General features: G+C 39.4%; 2 protein-coding genes across 4 annotated transcripts in view; one reads left to right on the top strand and one right to left on the bottom strand.

Moving 5' to 3' along the window:
- The window catches only part of SNX13 (sorting nexin 13), a 43448-nt gene extending 21965 nt beyond the window's left edge, over positions 1-21483 (top strand). Inside the window, exons 16-25 of one of the 3 annotated variants that reach the window (XM_081882022.1) lie at positions 498-567; positions 2676-2848; positions 4031-4138; positions 5404-5514; positions 10878-11039; positions 12872-12943; positions 15031-15176; positions 16332-16400; positions 17369-17481; positions 17754-21483. In XM_081882022.1, coding sequence (XP_081738148.1) covers positions 498-567; positions 2676-2848; positions 4031-4138; positions 5404-5514; positions 10878-11039; positions 12872-12943; positions 15031-15176; positions 16332-16400; positions 17369-17481; positions 17754-18001 — 1272 coding nt within the window. In that variant the 3' untranslated portion in view covers positions 18002-21483. The remainder of the gene's footprint in view (positions 1-497; positions 568-2675; positions 2849-4030; positions 4139-5403; positions 5515-10877; positions 11040-12871; positions 12944-15030; positions 15177-16331; positions 16401-17368; positions 17482-17753) is intronic. The other 2 variants (XM_081882020.1, XM_081882021.1) reach the window with 2 other exon arrangements.
- On the bottom strand, positions 7463-8912 carry LOC309352934 (putative CENPB DNA-binding domain-containing protein 1). The gene is made up of 2 exons (XM_081881760.1): positions 8123-8912; positions 7463-8047 (listed from the first exon to the last, which is right to left on the bottom strand). The coding sequence occupies exons 1-2, from the start codon at positions 8603-8605 to the stop codon at positions 7754-7756; spliced, it is 777 nt and encodes a 258-aa protein (XP_081737886.1). The 5' UTR covers positions 8606-8912; the 3' UTR covers positions 7463-7753.
- Positions 21484-24836: the final 3353 nt, after the last annotated feature.

Here is a 24836-nt window from a genome sequence, read left to right as displayed (position 1 = left end):
TCTATTTCTAGTGATCTATTTTGAAGTTAGTTTATTAACATATCAAGGAGAGGGATATGGTAACCTTTCTTTCAGGCAAGCTAGTTTACTGCCTGGAGGACATTCTGTTTTTACATAGAAAGCATCCAGAAATATGGTTTTCCCTCTACAATCTCAAGTGATAGCATTCCAAATGAAGACCTCATTCTCAGTATTGTGTAGATACAATTTAGATACCAACCTTAAGAAGGAGGTGTTCAAAGATAGGTCTATTGGCTACTTGTAGGTGTGATACCTAAGTGGAACCTCCATATCCAGGGAAAATATACATCTGAATACTGGGTGCATAGGACAATCATGGAGTTTGACTTCCATTTTTGATCTTTGCTTGCAAAGTTGTAGAGGCATCCACTTGTAGGCTTTCAGAAATAAAATGCTGCACAATATTGGCTCCTGGTCTGTCAAAGCAGTTTGTCATTCTTTCTAAAATTGTGACTCTGGCTATTCTTCTCTTGTAGTCATTGGATGATCTTTCAAATGTGGCTGCCGATGAGTCAATACAATTACATGCATATATTTCAGATACTGGTGAGTTCAGTAGTGATGCTTTCTCTTTCAATATTTGGTCATACTATCATGCCTGTTGTGTTCCTTTTCTTCATAAACCTTGATTAACTCTGCTGTCATGTACCTCTTTTAAACCTAACTACTTTCCGCCACAACCTTTTTGTCCTCATGACCTCTGCTTGCTTGGTGTGGTTATTGGTACTCACAAACCCCAGGAACAAAGAACTGCTTAAGGCTCATGAAGGGGCTTGATGTAGCCCCATAGATTTTAAAAGCTTATTTTTTCTTGAGCAGCTGCCACACCACTCATTCAAACCTTTTGAAACTTTCCTTAGTTTCAAAGAAGTTTTCCGGGCAAGCCTATAGGTTTTTTGGGGGTTATGGAATTATTTGGAGTTCCTTGGCTCCTATGCCATTCTAATTTTGGATTTTTTCCCTGTATTATAAAAATGTCATTTAGTTGTGTTGAAATTCCATGAATGCCTTAGACTATTCAATATAAGAATGAGTTTGTTTCATTTTCATTTAATGTACAATAATGTCACCATTAAATTGCATGTATTGCACCATAATTTCATTTGTTCACATCTAACATTCACCTTCTATTTACATTAAGCAAACATTTGTATTATAGCACACTCAGATATTTTTCTTAAACAATAAAGAGGTCTTCAGATCTATCTGATGGGGAAACAGCTCTTATCATTCCAGGCATGAATACTAGCAGCCGTTTTTTCAGTTGTGATTTGAAACGCTTTTTAAAGTGTTGAGTCTATGGGTGGTATTCCAGTAACAAGGATGTCCACTTACACAGTAGGACTCCTGCCCCCCCCCCCATACCCAGATCGGCTCCAGAGGTTTGGAGGAACCTCTCAAACAGATTTAGGGGTGCATGGAAGGACAAATTTCACAAGCAGAAATTATTGATGGAACGATTGCCTTAGCAGTAAGTTGTATTCCAATATAAAAAGAGCTGGAAATGAAAATATGCCTAAAATTGAAACTGAAACATGCCTGTAAGTTAAATGGCCTGATATTACAGGGAAATCACCACTTATGTGGGGATTCCCTTCCTGGCTGCTGAGAGTGGGGGTTCTCCTGTTCTACCCCCTATTTGGCACTGAAAACAGTGGGCGTGTTAATGGGGGCACTTGTGCTGGTCGTACACAAATGGGAAGATGCCTATAGCTGATAAATAAGCATCTATCACTACACTTCATATTCTGTTATTGGTAATAACCACTGAATATGGCAGCTTTACAGAGACAACCAACTTCTGTGATCCTGGGAGTCAGAAATTCTTCATTTGGTGTGTGTTTCCCCCAAAAAGTTTATTTTCAATATATGACAATTGTTGCTCCCTAGCTTTCAAATCTCATATATTTACCACATACAGCTTCAGTTAGTTTGACATACCCAGTTCCTAAGTAGCTACAGATACAACCTAAACCAACAATGGAATAGTGGAATCAACCTCCTGTTGTTGGTACCCCTTTTCAAGTACCTGCCCAGGTACATCATAGGAGTCAGAAGACACAAATGACCTGAGATTAGTATGCCTGCGTCCATTCAGTAAATTTTATGTGACTTCACTGCCAGAAATGAATGAAATAACTTGTATGCAGCTGCGTCATATACTGTCAGTCTGGTATACAGCATTTGGTTGTACAAATAGAGCCCTCCCACCCCCTTCCCAAAGCTGGGAAGGTGCTAATTAGACTTTGGAAAGGAGAATGGAGGACTCTAGGACCCTGTCAGAGCCACCATGCCTCTTTCCAAAAGCTCAGCACCTAGCTCACCTAGCTTTGGGAAGGCAGCACAAGAGTCGGAAGGAGTGCCAAGTGTTGTCAAGGGCCGCCCCAAAAGGCCTTGAAGGCTGCATGCAGTCTTCAGGTTGCCGGTTCGACTGCCCTGATCTAGACAAGAACATTTTGCTGAAGTATCGCTTGATTATAGGATGCTATGATTTCATACACAGAGCAAGGCAGTTTGTTTTCTTCCTCAGTTTGCATGTCCATTTTGTCTCCACTTCCTGTCATTTCCAACATCATTTCATGTCTCTTCTGCCCTTTCGCCTTCCTCTTTTGTGTTTCTTTCTTCTTCCTTCGTTTTTTGTTTTAAATTGCTAGTTTATGCTGATTATGACCCATATACTGTGGCAGGAGTTTGCAATGACCACGGCAAGACATACGCGCTATATGCTATCAGTGTTCGTCGACGAACCCCAAATGGTGACGAAGTATGGAAAACATATCGTCGCTACAGTGACTTCCACGACTTCCACATGAGGATTACTGAGCAGGTAATATTTGCAGTTAAAATGTGTGTGTGGAAAGAGCAGATGGCTTCCTCGATTAATTTAAATTAGTGATGAAAGAGGTTCAGTGAGCTTATCTGTTCTGTGCTCCTGATAATCTACCGGAGCTGGGATAAACTAACTATAAGCTAAGTCCAAACTTAGGAGAAGTTATGGTTTGGCTTGTAGTGACCTCAGAATAAAGTAAGTTAATATCCCAAACAATCCTGTTCCAAACTTCAGCTGCATTGCTAATTTAAATGAGCTTTTAGCTCAATGGTAATTTATGTTTTGGTCTCAGGTTCTGTCCCTAGTAATTCCAGGTATGGGTGGGAAGGACCCCATCTGAAATCCTTTAGAGCAGGCATGGCCAAACTTGGCGCTCCAGCTGTTTGGGGACTAAAATTCCCATCATCCCTGTCCATTGGTCCTGTTAGCTAGGGATTATGGGAGTTGTAGTCCCAAAACAGCTGGAGGGCCAAGTTTGGCCATGCCTGCGTTAGAGCTGTTGCCAGTTAAGAGTCATGCTGCCCTCCAAAGGTATCAGCCTCAGTCAGCATGGCCAGTAATCAAAGATGATGTAGTACAAACATTTGGAGGGCATCACATTGGCTACCCTTGATCCAAATGGACCAATGGTGTGACTTGGTATCAGGCAGCTTCCTAGGTTCTCATACTACTACAGAATTGATATTTAGGATCACATTACTGTGCAGAGAAGTATCTTGTATGCTCACACACATATGGAAAAAGAATGTGTCAGGCAGAAACTTAAGCTAAATCTATCCTTGACATTTTCATTTCCTGCATGTGAAGGGTATCTTGTGTACACAGATAAATGGATAAGACTAATGGTTCTTTATTCTGCATGGTTGAGCATTCAGTTGCATGAACCCACATTGTTAGCCCGAAGTGGTACAGTCTAAAACAAGTTGTTCACTTGTCCAGTTGACGCTAAACATTCTTAGCATTGGTGCAGATGTAACATTCCAGATGTTTCCCATCACAGATAGTTCTGGGGGTGAGTGAGGAAGCTTCTTCCTGATTTCTTAAACAAAGTAAATAGATTGGAAGTGTTGTATCAGAAATGGACCCGGAATGTATTTATGAAATGAATACATAGTAATTCAGTTTGGATGTGGATGTTAGGTATATATTCAAAATAAAAATTTATGGGTTCTTTTCTAGTTTGAAAATCTAGGAAGTATGTTAAAGCTTCCTGGTAAAAAAACATTTAACAACATGGACAGAGACTTCTTAGAAAAAAGGAAGAATGATTTAAATGCATATTTGCAGGTATGTTGTTATATTCAAATTTTTCATTATGTGTGCATTAATAATTTTTTTCCTAATTTGATCTCTTGAAAATTTGCAGCAAAGTTCAGGGCTGCCTTCAGATATTTTCTAAAAGTCAGGTAGTTGTTTATTTCCTTGACATTTGACAGGAGGGCGTTCCACAGGGTGGGCGCCACTACCAAGAAGGCCCTCTGCCTGGTTCCCTGTAACTTCACTTCTCACAGTGAAGGAACCGCCAGAAGGCCCTCGGAGCTGCACCTCAGTGTCCGGGCTGATCGATAACTTGATATATTACAATTGAAAGTGTTTTCAGGCATAGTAGTTCTTTTTGATGGTATGAAACATGTCACAATCTTCTACTAGCATCATGGTGTCACTGCATTGGGCTCTGACTCCACCGTGATCACAAGGCAAGAGCAAAGATTCTGGGAAACTGGGCGGCTCCCATTCAGTTTTTTTGCTGCTGCTGCTTGATAAAAGCCATCACATCACCTTAAGCTCCTGTTTTCCTTATATTTCCTCAAGCTATTTTTTCCTCTTTCTACAATTCCTTCATAACTTTGTGAGACCTTTTATCTTATTTCCTTTCCATTCACTATCCTTCAAAGAAAGACAAAAAGATACTAGTAGAAGATATTACAATTGGTACTGACCTGAAGTGTAGGTTTCTGTGATGTCATGGGGTCAGTAGGGCCACTCCCTAATATGGACTGCAATGTGCCTCTTCATTTTCTTACATGTTCTATGCCCTGTTGTTTAAGGGGAAAGTGGGCATCTTTTATTTCCTTACTTCTTTGGTTCTGCCTCGTGATCAAAGTGGAGTTGCAGCCCAATCGAGTGACCCCATGACCCCATAGAGGTCAGGGCCAATTCTACTTTTAGGCACAGTTTCAGTTGCTTTTATGGAAGATGCCTTTAAAATGTGAGAGTAATGGTATCCCTGTAACCTTTATATTTTTAGACGGAATTGGAATAAATGTACAGACATACTAGCTTGTTCTGAGGGCACAAAGCCCACAAAATGTCAGACAGAACTGATAAGATTTGACAGGTATTTTCTAACGTGAGAGGGTTTGGGTTCTTTTGAATGGGGGAAGGACTGAACTCGCCGATTCTGCTTAGGAGAAGGACTACTAGTTCTTTTAGGAAGCAGGAGCTATGCAAAAGCATTTAAAACATCTTATTCCTGCTGTGCTGTAACGTGTTTTATCATTCAGAACCAAAATGCTCACCTTCCAAAATTACCTGCCTCCTTTACTTCTTAGCTTTTGTTAACTCCTGAAGTGATGAAATGTTATCCAGCTTTGATACACTGTGTGTATGACTTCTTGGAAAACAAGGCATACAGTAAAGGAAAGGGAGAGATTGCTCGGAAGGTAAGGATATTATCTGTTGTCTAGCAGGCCTCAGTGATGGCTGTCGTCCTACAACATTGTGCACAATCAACATAATCTGTTGTTCATATTGTATGCCCTTTGTTTTTTAGCTTGCATTACATGATTTATACACATGGCATAAATGAAGATACAAATAAGGGGTTGTTGTTTTTTTGAAACAGAAGCATTTATTTATCGGCAAAGAAGCCAAACTTGCATAAGAGAATTATTGTAATACAAAAAGTTTCTGTATTGTTTATAAGTTTGCTATCAAGCCTGAGATGCACCTAGTGTTGAAAGATGTAAATATCCCTTCCCTTTTATTTACCCTAAAATCCTCTGCCCATTCCAGGCACCACATGCTTCATGACTCCAACCACCTGCTCAAAAGAGAGAATGCATGTCTCCCTCTAAGACTGGTTTTTGAGGCTGTTTCACATCAAAGAGCAAAAGGAGCTAAGCACCAAATTTTAAAATGCAGCACTTTGTCAAAGTTGATCATTTAGTAATTGTGCTTGAAGTAGATCAACTTGCAGATTTTACATGCTTACTTACCCCTTTTGCCCTCACAATTCCTTTCCATAAATTAGGCACAGCTTTCTGTGCTATTCTAAAAAATTAAATTTAAGTAGAGGCTGAACCAAAATACATGTGTCTAAAATGATTCAAGCTTCTGTAACTTCCTGGAGACTGAATCCCTGTTGTTCTTAAACTTTTTCATTTGAACGGAACAGTTAAATTAGTGCATATTTATATTGTGCCATGGTTTGTAGAGTTCCTATCAGCTCATTTGCATGCCACTTTAAAATATGTGGTTTTCTTGTTTGGCGAAAAAGAAAGAGCCTTTGCCCAGAAACCCTTGAGGGCTAGACTGAGGACCATGTTGTCTCTTCAGGAATCGCTGTGCTTCTGCCTTAAAAAGATGGGGGGCTTTAAATCCAAATGCATAATTATATCTGAAAGAAGTTTCTGTATTTTGCATGATCCTGCATTGCAATTCCATTATAGATATTACACAAGGGCCATATGGACATGGTAAGGGAGTGGAAGTAATGTATTTTATACATTTATCTCGCAAGGATTCTTAAGATAGCTAACATACAACAGGGACACAACAACATATTGACAAAACCACAACAAAATGTTAATGGATTTAAAAAAACACCAGGCAAATTTTGTTGGGTAGCAACAGCAAGCATCAAACTCTAATAAAAACTAAGGGGAAAAAACCATTCCTACCCATTTTCTGGCAGGCAAGCAAAAGTAGGACATTCCACAGATTAGGGGTAATAAAAAGCCTTTCTCTCTAGCCACTGCCAACACCTCAAGAAGCAGAAACACTCAGACCAAGTCCTCAGAAAAAGGTATTGGGGTAGATGTCATGCTTTTCAGTCCCAGACTACTTAGGGCTTTGACGGTCAGAAACAGCACTTAAAATTGAGCCTAGAAATAAATAAGTAGCCAATATAGATAGATTGGTTATTTAATTTCTATACAGCTTAATATATAAAAATATCTCTAAGTGGTGTGCAAAAAAATGAAGCAACAACAAACAACCTAAAGAAAAACACAGTTACATATAAAAATGTTAGATAAAGACAAAATTATATATAAATCAATATCAATTCATTTGCCTGTTGACACTGTTCTTTAACTGTTCTCTGTTCTCTCATGTTAGAACCAATTGACCATCTAGCAGCTATATTTTCCCCCAGTTGTAGTTTCCAAGCAGTCTTTAGAGGCAGCCGCAACAATTGAGGCTGTCAGTGGAGTTTTGTTGCAAGAAAAGCCATACCTGGCCAATCAGCCAAACGCTCCAGAGAATACTTGAGCATCCTTCTGGAAAGGGAGGTTTAATTTCACGCCAGGCTGTAATTGGCTGGCTTTAGAGGTGTGAATAGGCTTGATGCTACATTTTTCTAGGTTCTTAGGTGTCCCATCAATTACAGTGGTGCCCCACAAGACGAAATTAATTCGTTCCGCAATTTTTGTCGTCTAGCGAATTTTTCGTCTTGCGAAGCACGAAATCCCATAGGAATGCATTGAAAATCAATTAATGCGTTCCTATGGTCAAAAAAAGTCCAAACAAAGCCAAATTTGGTACAACAACAGTTTATTAACTGCTCTTTAAAGTCACACATACTGTAAAGAGCAGTTCAAAAATTGAAGGGAAAATAAATTAACTTTATAAACATGACAGAAAAACATTTAAAAATCAACAAAGTGTACAGTACATTTTCTAAGACTCTGGGGGACCACTCGAAGAAGGCTCCTCTTCCACTCTTTGCTTCTTGGTCAAGAACCTGTCCATAGTCTGCTGCTTTATCCGCCTTTTCAGCAGCTCCCTGAAAGACGACATGACCCTCGTATCATAAAAGTTCCCAGCGTCATGTGCCACGTGCTTCTCATGGTGGTGTAGATCTGCAAAAGTCTGCACCTCCTTCCACTTCTGGCAAATATCCCTCAGTCTTTCGGAGGACAGCCGTTCCTCAGTTGCTTCCTCCTCTTCCAGTGAGGCCTGCTCCTGCGCAGCCTCTGCCTGCAGAACGTAGCCCTCCGTCGTCACAACCTCCAGGAACTCCGCTGCAAAGTCTTCAGCCGCAGGAACATCAGAACTGGCAGCCTCTCCATGCTTGACCACACTGTGGATGCCAGATCTTGTCTTGAACCGGTCAAACCAACCTCTGCTAGCCTTGAAGACTTCTGGCTCGGCTGAGGTTCCTGGCTGTTCCCGGATGAGGTCAGCGTGCAAGGCCTTGGCCTTCTCACAAATGACGGCCTCAGACACTGTGTCCCCTGCACGCTGCTTCTCTTCTATCCAGATGAGCAGCAACTTCTCGACCTCCTCCAGGACAGCTGGGCGGTTCTTCACGATCCTGGTGACTCCCTTGGCTGCATCAGTCGCCAGGATCTTCTCCCTCATCTTCAGGATGGTCCCGATGGTCGATGGGTTCCTGCCGTACTCCCTGGCGATGTCCGTCACACGCATTCCGCCGTCGTGCTTCCAGATGATCTCCTTCTTCATTTCCAGCGTCACCTTCTCCTTCTTCCTCTCGCCGGCCACCGCAGCAGCAGTCTTCTTGGGTCCCATGGCAGCACAGCTCCTACCTTCGTAAACTCAGAAACAGAAAAAAAAATCAGTGATGTGCTTCAAACCCAAAAAATACAAAAGCAGCCAGCCACCCACCACACAGAAATTAAAACCCAGAACCAAGGCCTTGAATCCCAAGCACCCCAACCCCAAATCCAAAATCCAAAAACCCCCAAAAAAGTTTTAAAAGTTTAGCTTACCAAATGGATGAAAGAGAAGTTCTGGAAAAGCTTCAACAATCAACCACCGACGTCCTCAGAAACCTCAAATGGCTGCAAAATAAGTTTAGGAAAAGCTTCAAAAATCACCAATGTCTTCAAAAACCTCAACTGCTCCCACAGACACGCACCAACCCACCCACAACACAGAAATTGCAAACCCCTCCCCAACTGCTCCCCCAGCCCCTCCCCAACTGCTGCAAACCCCTCCCCAACTGCTTCCCCACCCAGACAAAAAAAAAATTCAAAAAATAACAACATGGCCAGCACTCAGAAATTCAAACTCAGAAAATTTTTCAAAAAAAATCAACCTGGCCCAGTGGTCACAGAAAATCATAAAAATTCCCAAAAAAGGCCCACAAGCCCCCAGATTATCGCAAACCCCTTCCCAACACCAAGTCCTTGAATCCCAAACACCCCAACCCAAAATCCAAAACCCCCCAAAAAAGTTTTAAAAGTTTAACTCACCAAATGGATGAAAGAGAAGTTCTGGAAAAGTTCTGGAAAAGTTTTGGAAAATCTTCAAAAGTGAGCAAAGTCTGAGAAAAGGCTACCAAACCACGTGCTAACAGTTGCTCCTCGAAGTCAAGTCGCAACTGCAGCTGCTCAAGCTAAGCACCCTTGGTTTTAACGGTTTTTACACAAAGGAAACAAAGTCGCGAGACGTTTTCGTTTTGCGAAGCAAGCCCATAGGGGAATTCGTCTTGCGAGGCAAATCGCGGGCGAAAAAACCTTTCGTCTAGCGAGTTTTTTGTCTTGCGAGGCATTCGTCTTGCGGGGCACTACTGTATATTTGCTCACTTGGAAAAACTCTTGGACACAGGCATTTGTCCTTGCTTCCTCCCAAACAGTTGATTTACAAACAGCTCATGACCACTTTGGAAATATGCCCACTGCATTACAAGTCTTGGGTGAGACACATTACCATATATATTTTGAGTTGTAATGGATTTTAGATATATGCAAGCCACAGAAATCAGCAAATAACATAGTTCTCATTTTTTTTTAAAAAAAAACTTTTAAAAAAAATTATTGGACCAAAACAGGGACTCTAGCTTGGCAGGGAACCTACTCTAGGAGTGTGGATAATAATGCTTAGAACAACTGTATAGATTATATTATAGAAGTAAACTAGTAATATAGAATCACACATTATGATCTATCAGAAACAATGTGCCCATTTCAAATTATTTCCCTGTATAGTAGAAAATAATCTGTTTTGATGTCACAGAATTATTGCCCCCCCCCATATTATAGGCTGATGGGGCTGGCTGATGTGTAGTATTAAAACTTAGATTAGTTCTTTTTAGATCTTTGATGCATTACAGAGGTGGAGGAAGACCACATACGGCTGCCATCTTCAGCAGCAGTGCTTTGTTAATTGGAATGTGTAACTCCACACAATCTTACTCTTTCAAAATAACAAATAAATGCACACAGGATAACATTTGTCTGCTTCAAGGGCAAGGGTCTATTATCCCCAGTAGCTGGTGTGTACACTTCAATGATGAACACTTTAATTTAGTGTTCGCTCTCTCGCTCTTTCTCTCTCTCCTCTCCCTTTTATTTTCTCATCTTCTTTTGTTGCAGCTTCCCAAAAAGCTGCTCTTAAGGGTGCTGGGACTTTTTTGAACAGTATGAACTTTGGGTTGGGGGGATACAACTGGAGGGGAAAATCTGAGACCACCCCCTGTGTGGGTGGAGATGTCTTCTGTTTGAGCAGGGGCTCTCTAGCTTCCATTCCATTAATATTATTCAGCACCAGTAAACTTGGTACTTTGCATAGTAATGTTACAAAAGCAAATCCCTTGCCCAAGAAACTTGCTGTCTGTGGATGACATTTCTCTCAGTTTTGATCGTTTTCAAAGTCAGGGCATGTATTTTACAAAATTAGCCTTACTGATGCCTGAAATTAACACAGTAATATTTTTTTCGTAGTAATGGCTTTGTATTACTGCTCTCCAAAACAGTGTGATGTTTTCAACACACATTATTGGATGACAAGTCATATCCTCATAGATTTATGCAATCGTGGTAAATGTTTTCCTCTTCAGATGGACACATTTGTAAACCCACTGCGTAACTCTATGAGAAATGTTTCAAATGCTGTCAAGTCCTTCCCTGACAGCTTCGCAGAGGGAATGACTAAAATGTCAGACAACATGGGCAAAATGTCAGAAAGATTGGGACAAGACATAAAGCAATCATTTTTCAAGGTAAGAATGCATTGAAGTAACGCACATTAGACTTGGTTCCATTTTGGGCCGCCTCATTTAAACATGATCAGACTAGGCAAAGTGTGAGGTAACAGTTATGTTTAATAGTGCTGCCTTTCTTTTTATTTGGAAGAATGAAAAAAATAACTAGGAAGGAGTGCATAAGAACATAATCCTGCCAAAGTCCTTCTGGACACATGGACCCTGTGCAAGCCCAAATCTTGCTTGGGGTCATTTCACCTTATACACGTAATGCTAAACCATGGCTTAGTGATACTTGCAAGCCAGCACTGTAAAATGTGGCAGAGTGAGTGAAACGTCTGTGGGTTCAGATACGTAGATTAATACAGCTGCTACCATCAGTTGAGAAGCTTGATTGTTAAGTTGCCAAATGTTCTCTTAAGCAGAGTGTTTGACAACCATGGGCCATCTTCTTCACAAATGGTGCACCCTGTCATTTCTTTTAATCATTTTTGCCTTACCAATACACTGCTGAATATGCAGTTTCCTCACTGTATAGGGTAGTTTTGTTTCAAAGACATGTAAAGCTCCCTGATGTTGATGTTAGTTAATTTAGGGTGGGCCACTACTGAAAATGCACACTCTCATTCTTAATTTCAGAATACTGTCTGTGCTCTAGCACTTTCCTCAAATACTGCCAACTTTGCAACCCTTACTAAGTTACCAGAACACCTAGGCTTATTTTAACATAGTTTTCCTCCCCACATTCCCACTTATTGGCTGCAGCCCAGAGCTTTTCAGTGCTTCAGTGCTCACACGATGCTCTGTCTAAGCAGAGGCCGTCCTCTGTGTCCATGCTAGGGAATATTCTGGCTTGCATCAGGCATCATGTGTGCATCAAGAGCTCCATGCATACACCAGAGATGCTGGAGAGGGGAGACAAATATCTGAAGCAATTTTTCCTCTCATTTCCCCCCCACAGACCTTGCTTTCCATCAGTCCCCTTCCCCACCCTTGAATAAAATATATTTATTCCATTTAGCCTTGTCATTGCTAACCCAACACTTCTGCTGTGTCACACATTAATGCATCTTTCCCAAAACGGAATATTTCAAGTGTGTAAAGTTAAAATAAAACCATGCAAGATGAGTATTTTATCTCCCTTTCCCCTTTTCTCCTTTTTGTTGTATTGCATAAATATTGCTGTAGAGCTGGGGCAGGGAAGCCGGTGGCATTCCAGAAGCTGCTGGGTTCAAATTCCCATCAGTTTCAGATAGCTTGGCCAATTTCTGACAGGCCACAGGTTTCCCCACCCCTGTTCTAAGGTCAGCAATGTAGGGCCTTACTAACCTTTAACAAAATGCACCTGTGTAGTAATAAACAATATTGGAACCTTTTCTTTAAAAATGAACTAAAGTAAAATTTGAAAATGCAGATTAAGCAGTAGTTTATGCCTTTGGAATAAGGCATTTTAGAAGCATAAACTATTTATGTTATATGAGATTTAAGCAAAAGCAAGTCTTATTTTTCCATTATTTTTTATAATGGGATTATATTTTATAATCCCAAAGAAAAAGTTATTTATAAAATGATAAGTGTGAGAATGCAGGCTAATTAGGCTTTTTGTCATGTTACTATTAGGTACTCATAAGGCTGCTTAATTTGTTCCAATACTTGTTTTGGATTTTTATTAAAGCACTTCCACAGTGCTGTGCCTTAGCAGATTTTATATCAAGCAGTTAAAAGTATTTTAGGAACTAAAGTTCATAAAAGTATTGGTTTTGAATTGAGTTTCAGAATTCTATGGCTTTATAAAGGATATTTTTTTCATCACTATTTCTCGCTTTCAATAATTTCTCTTTGGGATTTAGGATCCTCCTTTAATGCAGAAGACATACGTTGATCCTAAGCACTGCCGTGTTGCAGCACAAGTTGAAGACAATGTGAGTTTGATAGTTGCTTTTAAACTAACCTCACTTTTGCTTATGAAGGAAATGTATACATGTGTGTCTATATGTGCATGATTGATACACACAAACATGTGCATGTGTGCAAAGTCCTCTAGTTGAGGTCCCAAGAACAGCTATAGGCAAGTTGTAAGGCAGCATGCTTCATGGGATTCCCACCACCCTTTGACAGCAACCTTCATGCCTTATTTAAAATGTAGAGGGAATCTCAGTTTTGAAGCCTGATTGCCGTGTCATGTGGGGGATTCCTGTTAAAGGAACGTGACCTTGAATCCCATCAGGCATGCAAAGCTACTTGAATAGTTCTTTGGATTCTGATAAAACGTGTTACATATGTATGTATGTATGTATGTATGTTTGTGTGTATGTTTCCCCCCTACTCCTACAATATTCAAATGTTCAACAAATTCTGTGTAAGTTCTATTAAAAAAATTGATAGCTTCCTTTACTACATTTTCATAAGAGTTTGTTATAGTTCCATGACCTCAAAACATTAAACAACTTCTTTGGTCATAGATGTAGTTGACTTTCTTATTAAGTGCTCCAAAGTGAGTGTATGTAAGAATATGAAGGTGAAGATTAAGAGGTTAGGTTCCTGATGTTCTCATAAACTAGGGAATTTCTGATTTGGTTGAAACACTGATTAAATATGTGAAGATCAGTTCAAAAAAATCTTTTATCTTTAATGAGGACAGAAGGACCATAAGATTACCACTGATTATATGCAGATTTGTCATGGTTATAAATCTGCACCTGTTCTACACTTCACATCTTTTTCTTGCCACATCAAAGCATTCCACTCTGTATATCTGAATACTGTCTGCTTCTATGATTTTAGCAAATCCCCCCCCCCCTTTAGGAGCATTACATGTTTTATGTTTTCATTGTTTTGATCATCACAGAAAGAGCTTATATTCAGTTCTCTTTTGTTGCTGTTACTGATTTCGATTTATGGTGCATCATGCTAGTAATGGAGTGTGAAGATTCTACATATGCATGTACAAGCAAAATAATTTTTCCCAAAATTCTAAATATGGTTGGGTTTGCATCTTTCACTGTTTTCATGTCACAGAAGAATGTGTTAGTCAGCTTGTAATATTCAGATACACAGTGGGTGTATCGGTGATCCACAAAGTTTTGTTTGAAATTAAGAGCTACCAAGACACTGTGCAGCATCCCAAGGGCCATTCAGCTGATTCCACACACTCGGGAGTGCTTCCGACTTGTTTCTCTTCAAACAACAACCTCCCATGCTGAGTGGCAAAAGATTTCTGAAACTGATAATGCAAATTCAGTTTGTAACATGCTGTTCATTGAAAAAAAGGCAAAATTTCCAAGGGGCCAGTGGTTCATAGAGCATCTTTTTCCTTTCGATTTTGATCTCTTCTGTTTATCCTTCATAGAAAAAAGTTGCTAAATATGTTTTAATGTTTCTAGGCTATAACGTTCAAAAACAGGAATCTGAAATGAAGCCCTGTGAGCTAAATTTGCATACTTTGTTGACAAATAATTGATGAGGACTGACAGATATAAACACCTTATTTCATTACTTTGTCTTCTGTGATGGCTTCTCTCTGGGTCCTATTCCAAGTATTGATCTTAACCTTGAAAAATATGTCACAAAAAGTTCGATGCTAGGGTATCTATGGGGGGTAGAATCTGTAGTACGTAAATACCAGATTGCTTTTGTGTTTAATGTAATTATAACATGAATTGGTTACAATGGGATCCTGAGATCTCTTGTTCTCCCAAAATGTGCTGCATTGGATTTGAGAACCCTCAAGAACAGTGCAGGAGATGGTCCAGGGAGACTCCATGAAAATTGTCCCTTTGTGTTTGTGGAAGCATCTGCTGGATCAAACCATTTTCGTGAGCAGGACTCCTTTCATTTGAAGAAGGACTGTGTTGGATCCAACCTTGTGTATTTGCTTGAGCTGAAGTAGTTTCAATAGTTTCATACTTTTGAACAAAGCAAGCTCTTCAGAGTTCTGATATGCATTACTGAAATGAGGAAGATTCATTCACTTGCCAAAAAGTAATAACCTTTTCACCCCATTTTATAGGTGGAGGACAATGTTCCTCTTAAAATAATGCTGCTACTCATGGATGAAATCTTTGATCTAAAGGAGAGAAATCAATGGCTACGACGAAATATCAAAAACTTGCTTCAGCAGCTTATTAGAGCAATGCATGGATATACAATAAATAAGTACTGCCTTCCTTCTTTATAATTATAAAAAACCTATTTATTCTGTAAAGTACATGTGAAAAACTTTTGTCTTTTAAGCACTCATTTTGGAGGCAAAATGTGAGGTGATTTAATTTTTGTTGGGGCGCAATAAATGGTTCTCTCACTCCTCCTCCTCCTCTTTCAGACAGTGTTTGCTGTCTGTCTTGTTTTCTTATCCAGCTATCTTATAAAACAGATCCATTAGACTCATCTGAAGGGTGCTTCTGCATGATGGTGTACTGGACCCAGGTAGTCATGGTCAGCTTTTGAGCATATCACCTGGGTCCAGTGTCCCTTTGTGGGAGATTACCAATATTTACCTAGTAAAATTACAATTCCTTTCCCACCCTACCCTCATGTATCTTAGATAGGGTAGGGTAATGGATTGAATGCTGCATTTATGTGGTGAACACCTTGGATCAATTTCCTGCTCAGCTGGATATTTGGCATTGAGTTAGTCACAGCCCTGGTTGCATGACACTGTAAGTGAAACTATGTCTTAGTGCAGGCTATCTGTCAGAGAGGAACTTGCAGTCATTGTGCTTCTGCATTGACCTTTTTATTGTTGTCCTGTGGTAGATGAAGCCATAGATTGGCTTAGCGTGTCATCCAGACCAGAAGTCATGGCTAAGCTCTCTCCTCACCAACCACAAGCTGTAGCCAAAAAACAAATCTTACTAAGTTTGGCTTACCGTGTCATGCAAAACAGCCTTAGCAGTCCCTTAGGACTATTCCTGTGAGGTTGCAATTGGTACTGTCTCCTTTGCAACGATCCAGCTTTTCTTTGGATAGTAATATGTTAAATATAATTACTTTTCTGAAATACGTAGGGGGGAAATGAAGGTTCTGGAGTCTGCCCCTTAAAGCTCAGCTTGCTGTAGGCACCTTTGCATGAAGGTATAGAAGCATTTAAAACAGCAGCAAATTTGTTTAGAGAAATTGTGTGCTCTCCTTTCCTTACAGCCCCACAAATGTATTTGGCAGATGTAAGTGTTGCAGAGATACAGGTCTTACCAACCCTTTCAGGTGCTGCTGTATCAGTGAATGTTGGACATGAGATTTGTCCCTTTTATTTCTTGCATTTGATTTTAAAGAATACCATATATTAAAGCAATATGCCCATCTTAATTTCAGAAAAATAGTAGATCATGTTGATTGGATGACATCTCCTGAACAAGTAGCAGATGCAGTTAAACGTTTCAGGTATGTCCTTTTAACACATGCTGTACCCAAAGAAATTTATGTTTCCTGCCTATATTTACTGTTGTTCACATCTATACAATGTTAGCTGACAACTATTCTTACTTTTCACGAGAACCACTTTCTCTGCTAGGTTTAAAGAGATGATTAACCTTTTCTAGATAGCCGGTCTCTGTAGAAAGCCTCCTTTGCAAATATGTAAAGTTACTTGAAAAATAGATGTACATTCTTTGACCCAACCCAAAAAAATAAAAATCTGCCTAATTAATGGTCAATCTTACTATCAGCCTTCCTGCTTACAGGGGGAATCAAGGCAACATTATACAGTGAATAATACCTATATCCTGTATGTTTTCCAGCTTTGTTTTGTAGCAGTTAGTTTAACTTCTCTTTCCCATAGAAAGTTTAAACTGACATCATTAGGAGTTTTCTACATTCCTCTCCTTTGCACTAGTGGCTTTTAATATCTTGATATGTTGAGATAGCTATAGCTGTCTTTGCATGTCACATCCAGCCTAGTTGGCACTGGGCCTCCAGCATAGTGCTATTCCTCCTAATTAATTCTGCTCTGGTCAGGCTAGTAAGCACCTGAAAAGTCTACAGCAACAGTGGCTAAGCTATTGCCTTCCAGATGTTGTTGGACCATAGTTCCTATCATCCCTGTGGATTGGATTTGCTGGCTGGGGCTGGTGAGTATTGGCAGGCTTCAGTCATTTGTCTAGGCTAACTATCACTGGCTGTTGGACTCCAGTTCTCATTAGCCACAGCCAGTGTGGTCAATGATCCAGGTTTATCATCCCTGTTGTATAACCAGGATCTGAAGAAACACACCAGCTAATCTAGAGAAGCCACTTTAATATTGAGGTCTTAATATAGTACCTAAGATTTGCATGTGCAAGATGTGTTTTGAGTTTTCAGAGGAGAACTATAACCTGGTTTTTATTTTAACCTGTAAACTTGTCTGCTTGCAGAGATGCCTTTTGGCCCAATGGCATTTTAGCTGAGACTGTTCCCCGCAGAGACAATGCCATTAGAATGCGAACGAGAATTGCTGGAAAAACAAAATTACTGGGGATGATGCCAGGTGTGTGAAATTATTTCTCCTTGATCCGAAGTGGAAAATGTCCTTGTATGTGTCATATAGGTTTTAAAGAAGCAGAGTCTTGTTTGCCTTCATGTGAACAGTGTTGAGAAACTATTTCTCTAAGGAAGTTTGCAACCTTGCATTTAGTGCGAGAGCTATTTAGGGAATGATAGTTATTTTCTTGAACATTTTAAGAATTTGTACTTTTACAGCAAATAAACATGAAGATTGAATTGTTACTGAACTGTCACATCATTTTGTGATTTGTCTAGATGAATTGAAGCATATCCTAGGTGCTGAGACAACAAGGAAAGGCATTCTCAGAGTCTTCGAAATGTTTCAGCATACTCAGCTGAATAAGAGGATGGTATACGTCTTTCTGGAGGGCTTCTTGGAAACTTTATTTCCAGCAAATGAATTCCCTGAACTCTTCAAAAAACTGCATTCACCCTCAAAGCAGATGCAGCGATATAAGCAGAGACTGCAATCTACACAAGCGCCTTCTTTGCAGAAAAGGTGACACTCCAGATTTTTATGTTGGTGTCCATTTGCCCAGGACTTGGGCAGGTTCTCTGGGGCTTAAAACTCTCATGCTGTTATTTCTGCACCGGTCTTTTAGTGTCACATATTAGATTATTAATGCATCCATAAGAGATAATCGTTCCTCTCATCCTCCTTCTCTTATGCAACCACTACCATGAACTGGGTTCATGTGTCTAAATGATTTGGTGCATCTTCATGCAACATTGAGAAGAATATTAGCCCGCTCTGTAAGAATGTCTGTTCCTTCCACTCTTGACGGAATCTATGATTGCCAGCAATGAAAAGTGCTAGACTGTGTCAGTTGAGTGATAAGTAAAGCACAACTGTGGTGATAGCAATGGAGGACTTGGCTGCTTTGCTCGGAACTGGGAGATTGTGCAATGTGAAAATCAGGTGCAATTTGATTTGCATTATGACTGTTGAGGCCTTGTAGGTCTCACTAAGTGGCTCTGAAGTGGTTGAGCTAGCATGAAAGAAGTCTTTTGAACAGATGGTTCTGAGAAATTTTATGATTTTCCCAAACTACATTTGCTAACTAAAGGTTGAAGTAATATGTGCGAAAGCCGTGTTAGCTTCACTTTCAAGAATGATAATAATAAATAACTAAGTAAATTATATTCGTTGGTTTTATTACTTAGTCAGGATGGGTACACATAAAGAAAAACATCTTGGTTTGAATTAGCCTGCTTAGTGGTCTTGTTTTGTTCTTCAATAACAGTTATTGTATTCTGCATATAATTTTTAAAGCAGAAAGGCTCATAATAGCACTTAGTGAAGGGAAGGACAGATGTTTAAAAAAGGGGATTATCACATTTATTTATTTATTAGGAGTTTTGGGGGCTAGGAAACAGAAGCAAATTAAAATACAACGTTCTCAACATTAAGAAATTATCAGAATGTTTTTACTTTTTGCCATTAATTGTCACCCTTAGCTTTATTTAAGTGTGTTCACCTTAAGAGGAAAATTGCTGAAATGACTTGGTTTCTTACTGACATAAGTCTTCTGGACTTCATTGAACAGTCATATGCAAACAATTGCAAATTCCTGAATGCACCACAGTGTATATATGAAAATAAGAGACACAACAACAATATTTTTTTAAATAACAATCTTTTTTATTTTTTGCATAATGTAAAATTTTAATAAATAAACTTCTTCTACACAAAAAGCCCCCTGTCTATCCTCTTTACTTCCAGACATAATGTCTAATTGAGAATGAAGTAATAATTTACTACTTTTGCTGAGCCTTAATTTATCTTGGAATCTCCTTTTCTCGAATCTCCTTGATGAGCACCTCCCATGATCAAGGAATTTCAAAGCATTAGGTATAATCCCCTTAATATTTTACTATATAGTTTGTTTAAGATCCCAAGAAAATATCCCAAATAGTAGTCATTTAATGCTCTGATACTAAACACATTTGATTTAACTCAACGGGGCTGACTTAAAAACAATGTGTTTCAGGTTTGGGCGTAAATGCATTACCTAAGGATTTTGCAAAACAGGTCCTCCCATGTAGGGAAAAAAATCAAGAGAAAATGGCTTTAACTTCAAAAGAGAAAAAGAAATATTCATTGGGAGGTATCCAAGAAATACATGTGTTTTTAAGGCATGAACAAGGAAGTCTACAGCCCTTCCCCTACCTACTATCCTTATTTGGATTCCATTCTTTCTGTGAAGCCTACTCAGTAATGGCAAAGCTGTAAAAAAAAAAAAAATTACATCTTCATTACAGTATGCATGTCTTCAAGTGCAATTGTTCTCCCCCATCTCTACAGATCCATACTATACGTGTGATTCCCTTTTACCAGAATCAGAACAGCTTAAGATAACATGTATGAAGTATTCTTTCTGTAGCCTCCTCAATGCTTTTAAATATAGGTGGCAATTGACATGAATCTCTCTCATATATACACACACTTAAAAAATATATCTTAAGATTTGTTCCTCAGTCTGTGGCCTAATTCTAATTGAGATATTAGAACTGTCTGGATGCTCTTACTTTAAATTGCAGGTGAGGATTGCACGATTAATTTAAAAAAAGAGCTCTGCAGGTAACAGAAACCCGTCATGTTGGGACGAAATAAGCTTGCTGATCTGTCCCTGTAAAGTTAGTTTTCAGTGTACAGGCATCACCTGCAATTTGAAGTTGAATGATCTTCACAGGTATACTACTGAATGAAAACTTAGGCCTATGCCAGCTCTTAATGACCTTTATTCCTGCCCTGTTTGACTTCTAAAACAGTAGAATGCTATAATCCGTGTGAAACACTGGATAATAGGAGAAAAGGCAGGCCTCAATACAGGTCGTAATACAGCCTCAATATATGACTCGCGTCTAATTTTCAACACTTCAAAGTGGAAATGAATAACAATCAATATAGTATGTGGTATCTCTTACCCCTGGGCCATCTACATTAGACTTCAGAATTATGTTCAATTGTTGAATTTTAAAATTGATTACATATCCAGAAAATGTGTGAATGAAACAAAGGTGTGTTGTTTCTTTGAATGCAATTATTGCACAAAGCGTTTTTTCCATCTATATTTAATTTCAGAGCGTGCCTGTAGACAGGAGCAGTCAATTTGTACATCTCTTCCTGATTAGTTATTATGCATTGTTCCCATGTTGTCCATTCACATTATCTCGACTGTAGCCCCTGTGTTACTTAAAAGCGCCCCGGAATTGATTGTGTAAATGCAGCAGATACTTAGCCAGGTGTGACCTGGTCTGAGAATGCGGTGACCAGCCTCTGAAAATAAATGTGCCATTGTCCAGCAAAATGCACTTAATTTTAGCCTTAATTGAGAGAGAATGAACAGTAAGGTGGAATATTTCATATGGTTCACCCTCAAGCTTCTGCCTCTGGTGTTTGCTATGACTAAACAATTAATTTTAAATGCTACCAGAATGTGTAATAATTTTTAAAAGTAAAATACGAATTCCACAACCTCAGTTTTAATTTAGTGCAATATTTTCCTGTAACGCATGTGTATTTGAATAACTGTTTAAAAAAAGAGAGAAAGTTTTTAAGGTTTTGAGATCAAAGGTATACTGTCTTAACCAACAATGTATATTCTGTTATTGCTGCTGTGTTGGCTTATCTAAGGACTTGTTTTAAAAGTCTGGTTTGTCACTCCTTGTAAATCCCTACTTCTCTGTGCTCGAATGAGCATGGTTCTTACATTGCAAGGAGCAAAATCTAAAGAGCACATCTGAATATAGCTGTTAAATAAATGACTTGTGCATATCATTGTACAGTATGTGTCAACTGTGTGCCTAATGGTTCTTTCAATATCTCCCCCTTTTTCTTTAATGAAGAATGAAAACAAATTTGGAATGCCATGGTCTCTCTTTCTGACGGCTAAGAACTCTAAGTTTTTATTTGGAGTTTGCATTATGTTTGTCCAATAGAGAAGTTCAGAAAAGTACACTAATAAAAGTATTAACAAGAAAACTTTGAATTTGTCTTATTTGCTTAATTTGACTATAGCCCATGTGAAATAGCAGATTTGCTGTGGTGAGATCTTTGCAATAGTGATCTCATGTTTAGGAGAACAAAACAAAGGAGATTAAAGAAAAAAAGTATTGGACTGAATGAAGTATAAGTGTAATAGCAATTGATTTAGAAGAAATGTATCGTAAGAAAACTTAATGAACTTCAAACTTCAGTGCACCCGCAATGCAACCACATTAGCTATACATAATAGTAGACCTTCCGCAAAGTATTGTGTATCTTTAGTGCAACAATTTCCGATAGGGGTTTCCCCCCTTAGGTTTTATTTTCACAACAGCTGGACCTGCATGCAAGAACTATTGTTCTACTTTATATGCAAAAAAATTCCAGCTGTTTCACATTAATCCTACCAACTCCACAGTACCAAGTTTCTAAAACGTCACTTGTTTGTCCCCTTGAAAAATGTTTATTGTAGCTCTTTTCTTACCCAGGTATCTAGTAAAATTGGTCCTGAGAAAGAAGTAAATTCATTGGGGGGGACGGGACAAGTATGGATGACATCCAACTTTACTTATACTTAGAGCAGACTTGCTGAAATCAGTGCACCTACTTTGAGGATAGTTATCCTATGTGTTTAGATTACAGAGTACATTGGATCATAAGCATAGCATATGTGAGAGATCAGTGATCATTAAGAAATTACTATGAATACAAGCTGGTGAATATGAGTGATCCGGAGTTCCCTATCTTATACAGCATGACAATTAAACTTATGAAAAACTTTGTGCTTCTTTTCTGAATATGAGAACCAGCTTCCTCTCTGTACCATCCAGTGTTAACCTGGACACTCCATATCAGCAATGAACCTAAATAAACCATTTCTGAGAGCTCATGATTCTCTTGAAGTAATTTAAGAGCAAGCGAAAGAAGCAAGAAAATAGTTCTCTATATTCTGTGCACACCAGAAATGATCTTTTAAGAACTCCTACTAAAGTATGTAAGTGTTTTAAGCCAGTGACTGAATCTCTCCATGTGAACGCAGTGTTGCCCTTTCACTCCGGGTAGCATTTCACCAAGCCAGTTCAACAGTAGTTGGGGATTTTACTGTTTTAGCTCTTTGGAAAAACATCTACCTGCAGGTGTTTTTCCCTTTTCTTTACGGGTGCTCATGGAGGTCACGGAAGCATGAAATCTGCCCTAATTCAGCTTAGCTGCTAATCACACAGTGAGAAAAGAAAGTGTGACTGAATATGGAATAAATGTCAGTTGGCACCTGTTTTCGCCATCTCAATTTGTTTTTCTTCTCACGGCATTTTACACCTCTTAATTTAATTTGTGACTGGCCTTTTTCTCCTTCCAGCTGTCCAGGGTTATACAACACACATTCCATTTGTGTTATCAAGGGCTTAACAGGCCCCAGCCACTGAGCCAAGCAAATTAACAGGGCTGCGCTGAACCTGTAGCCCTTCTGCTTTCTCGGCATCTTATCTCGCTCCATGAGGGTAATTCAATTCTCAGCTCTGAAATAGAGTAGGCACAGTTTTAACGTGCCTCGGAATCTTTTCCCACCCCAACTATACAATTTTTCTTAAAAATAATAATAATAAAGAAAACCTTTAGGGTGCAAACCAGAGTACACTGGTTTTGCAGATGGCGACAATGCTTCTACATTACTCCTAACAACCAGATCCTATGCATGCTTGCTCTGAAAGCTGAAGAGCTATTTGGTTTCCATTTCATGGGTACAACACAAATAATAATCCTATTATGAGACACAGCAGATGGAGGTGTGACCTCGAAGTTTTGCTTTGATCATCCAATACACCCATCTAATGCGAAGAGCAGCTCCGAAATGTGAATTCCAGCAGCTGACTCTGCCCGGTAGCACCTTTTCCCAGAGAGCACCTGCTAAAGGTCGAGCGACTTGTTTGAAGTGAACTTTTTATGTTGTCAAGTGAGAGCCGGCTGTACTATATGAGATGGTAAGCGAGAAGCAGCACCAAGATTGATCTGAAACGTTGAGGTCAGCAGCAAAGGATCACTGCATTTTGGCCTCAGTTAGTTGAGATGGGTGCAAGATTTTGATTCTTTCTTCACTGGCACAAAGTTGCCCTTTACATGTTACACGCTGTCCTGCTCAGGTGTGGTAATGGTTAAAAAAGAGAGAATTCCTGGCAAGTTACTGATTGGCAGGGTTTAATGATGCTAGGGGCACTCTCACTACTCTGTCCCATCACAAGCAGCAGACGAACACAGACCTCGGGACTTGTGGGAAAATGGTGTCTGCAGTCCTGATTGGTGGTTAGGAGCATGTACACCGTTTCTAGGCAAGAAGCTGGCAATCCTAGTTTGCAAAAGGAATCTTGGGTACCATAGTTCACTTGTTAATTAAAATAGTTCTAACCCGTTAGGGATTATAGGGACAGAAAATAATAATAATAATAATAATAATAATAATAATGATGATGATGATGATGATGTTAAAGTTGTATGTAACAGCAGCAGCTAGGAATCTATACGCACAGAAATGGAAGGAAGAAGTTGTTCCAACTTAAGAAGAAGGGATATGTCAGATAATGGACTATGCTGAACTGGCAAAATTAACAGCAAAACTAACAATGAGTGTTTTATAGAAGAATGGATGCCTTTTTTGGACTAAAGAAATATAGTATGATGAACTCGCAAGCAGGACTAGAGCTATGAGCATCAGAAGTAAATAGATTATAATATTGTGGTTGTGATTTGATAGAAGATAGGGTGCAGCAGAACGGGAAGAACAGCAACTCCATGAAAAAAGGGGTGGGAAGTCGATAAAAATAAAAGACGAAATTTTGACTGTATATGTTAAAAATGTTGATACTTAATAAAATATAATTACAAAAAAACCCCCCCCTAACCTGCCCTATATCTCGGGCACCAGGTACACATCAATTAAATCCACAATTCATTAGATAATCAGCAATAATCATCAGGCAGTGAGCAGATGATGCTAAATTGCAATCAGCAACCCCAAATGCTTGAATAAACAGCTGGGTCTTTACTTGGGGCCAGAGTGCCATCAGTGTTGGCACCACTCAAGCCTCCAAGGGGAGAGTGCTCTATGGCTTGGGCACCATAGTGGAGAAAGCCCTCTCCCATGTCTCAACATAGCATACAACTTCCACCAGTGGGATGCAGGACAGGGTCCTCAAGCAAATATTAGGAAGTATGTTCCATCAAGTAAACGGGCCCCAAGCTATTTAAGAATAGCCTGCTGGATCAACCCATATAGCATCCTGTGGCCAGCCAAATGCCTTTGGGATGCAGGACCTAAACACAACAGCAGTCTCCCCTTTGGGGGATTCCAGCAACTG

This window comes from Podarcis erhardii, assembly GCF_964252035.2.
Source record: "Podarcis erhardii genome assembly, chromosome: 12".
NCBI classification, from domain to species: domain Eukaryota; kingdom Metazoa; phylum Chordata; class Lepidosauria; order Squamata; family Lacertidae; genus Podarcis; species Podarcis erhardii.
The sequence above is the reverse complement of the archived record's forward strand: the minus strand, read 5'-3'. Positions and strand labels throughout refer to the sequence as shown.

Bases quoted from the DNA above. Each gene is read 5' to 3' on its own strand.
- LOC309352934 (XM_081881760.1), bottom strand. From the start codon at position 8,605: ATGGGACCCAAGAAGACTGCTGCTGCGGTGGCCGGCGAGAGGAAGAAG. The intron at 8,048-8,122 runs GTTCCTGCGGCT...CTGCAGGCAGAG, and splicing joins GAGAGGCTGCCAGTTCTGAT to GCTGCGCAGGAGCAGGCCTC.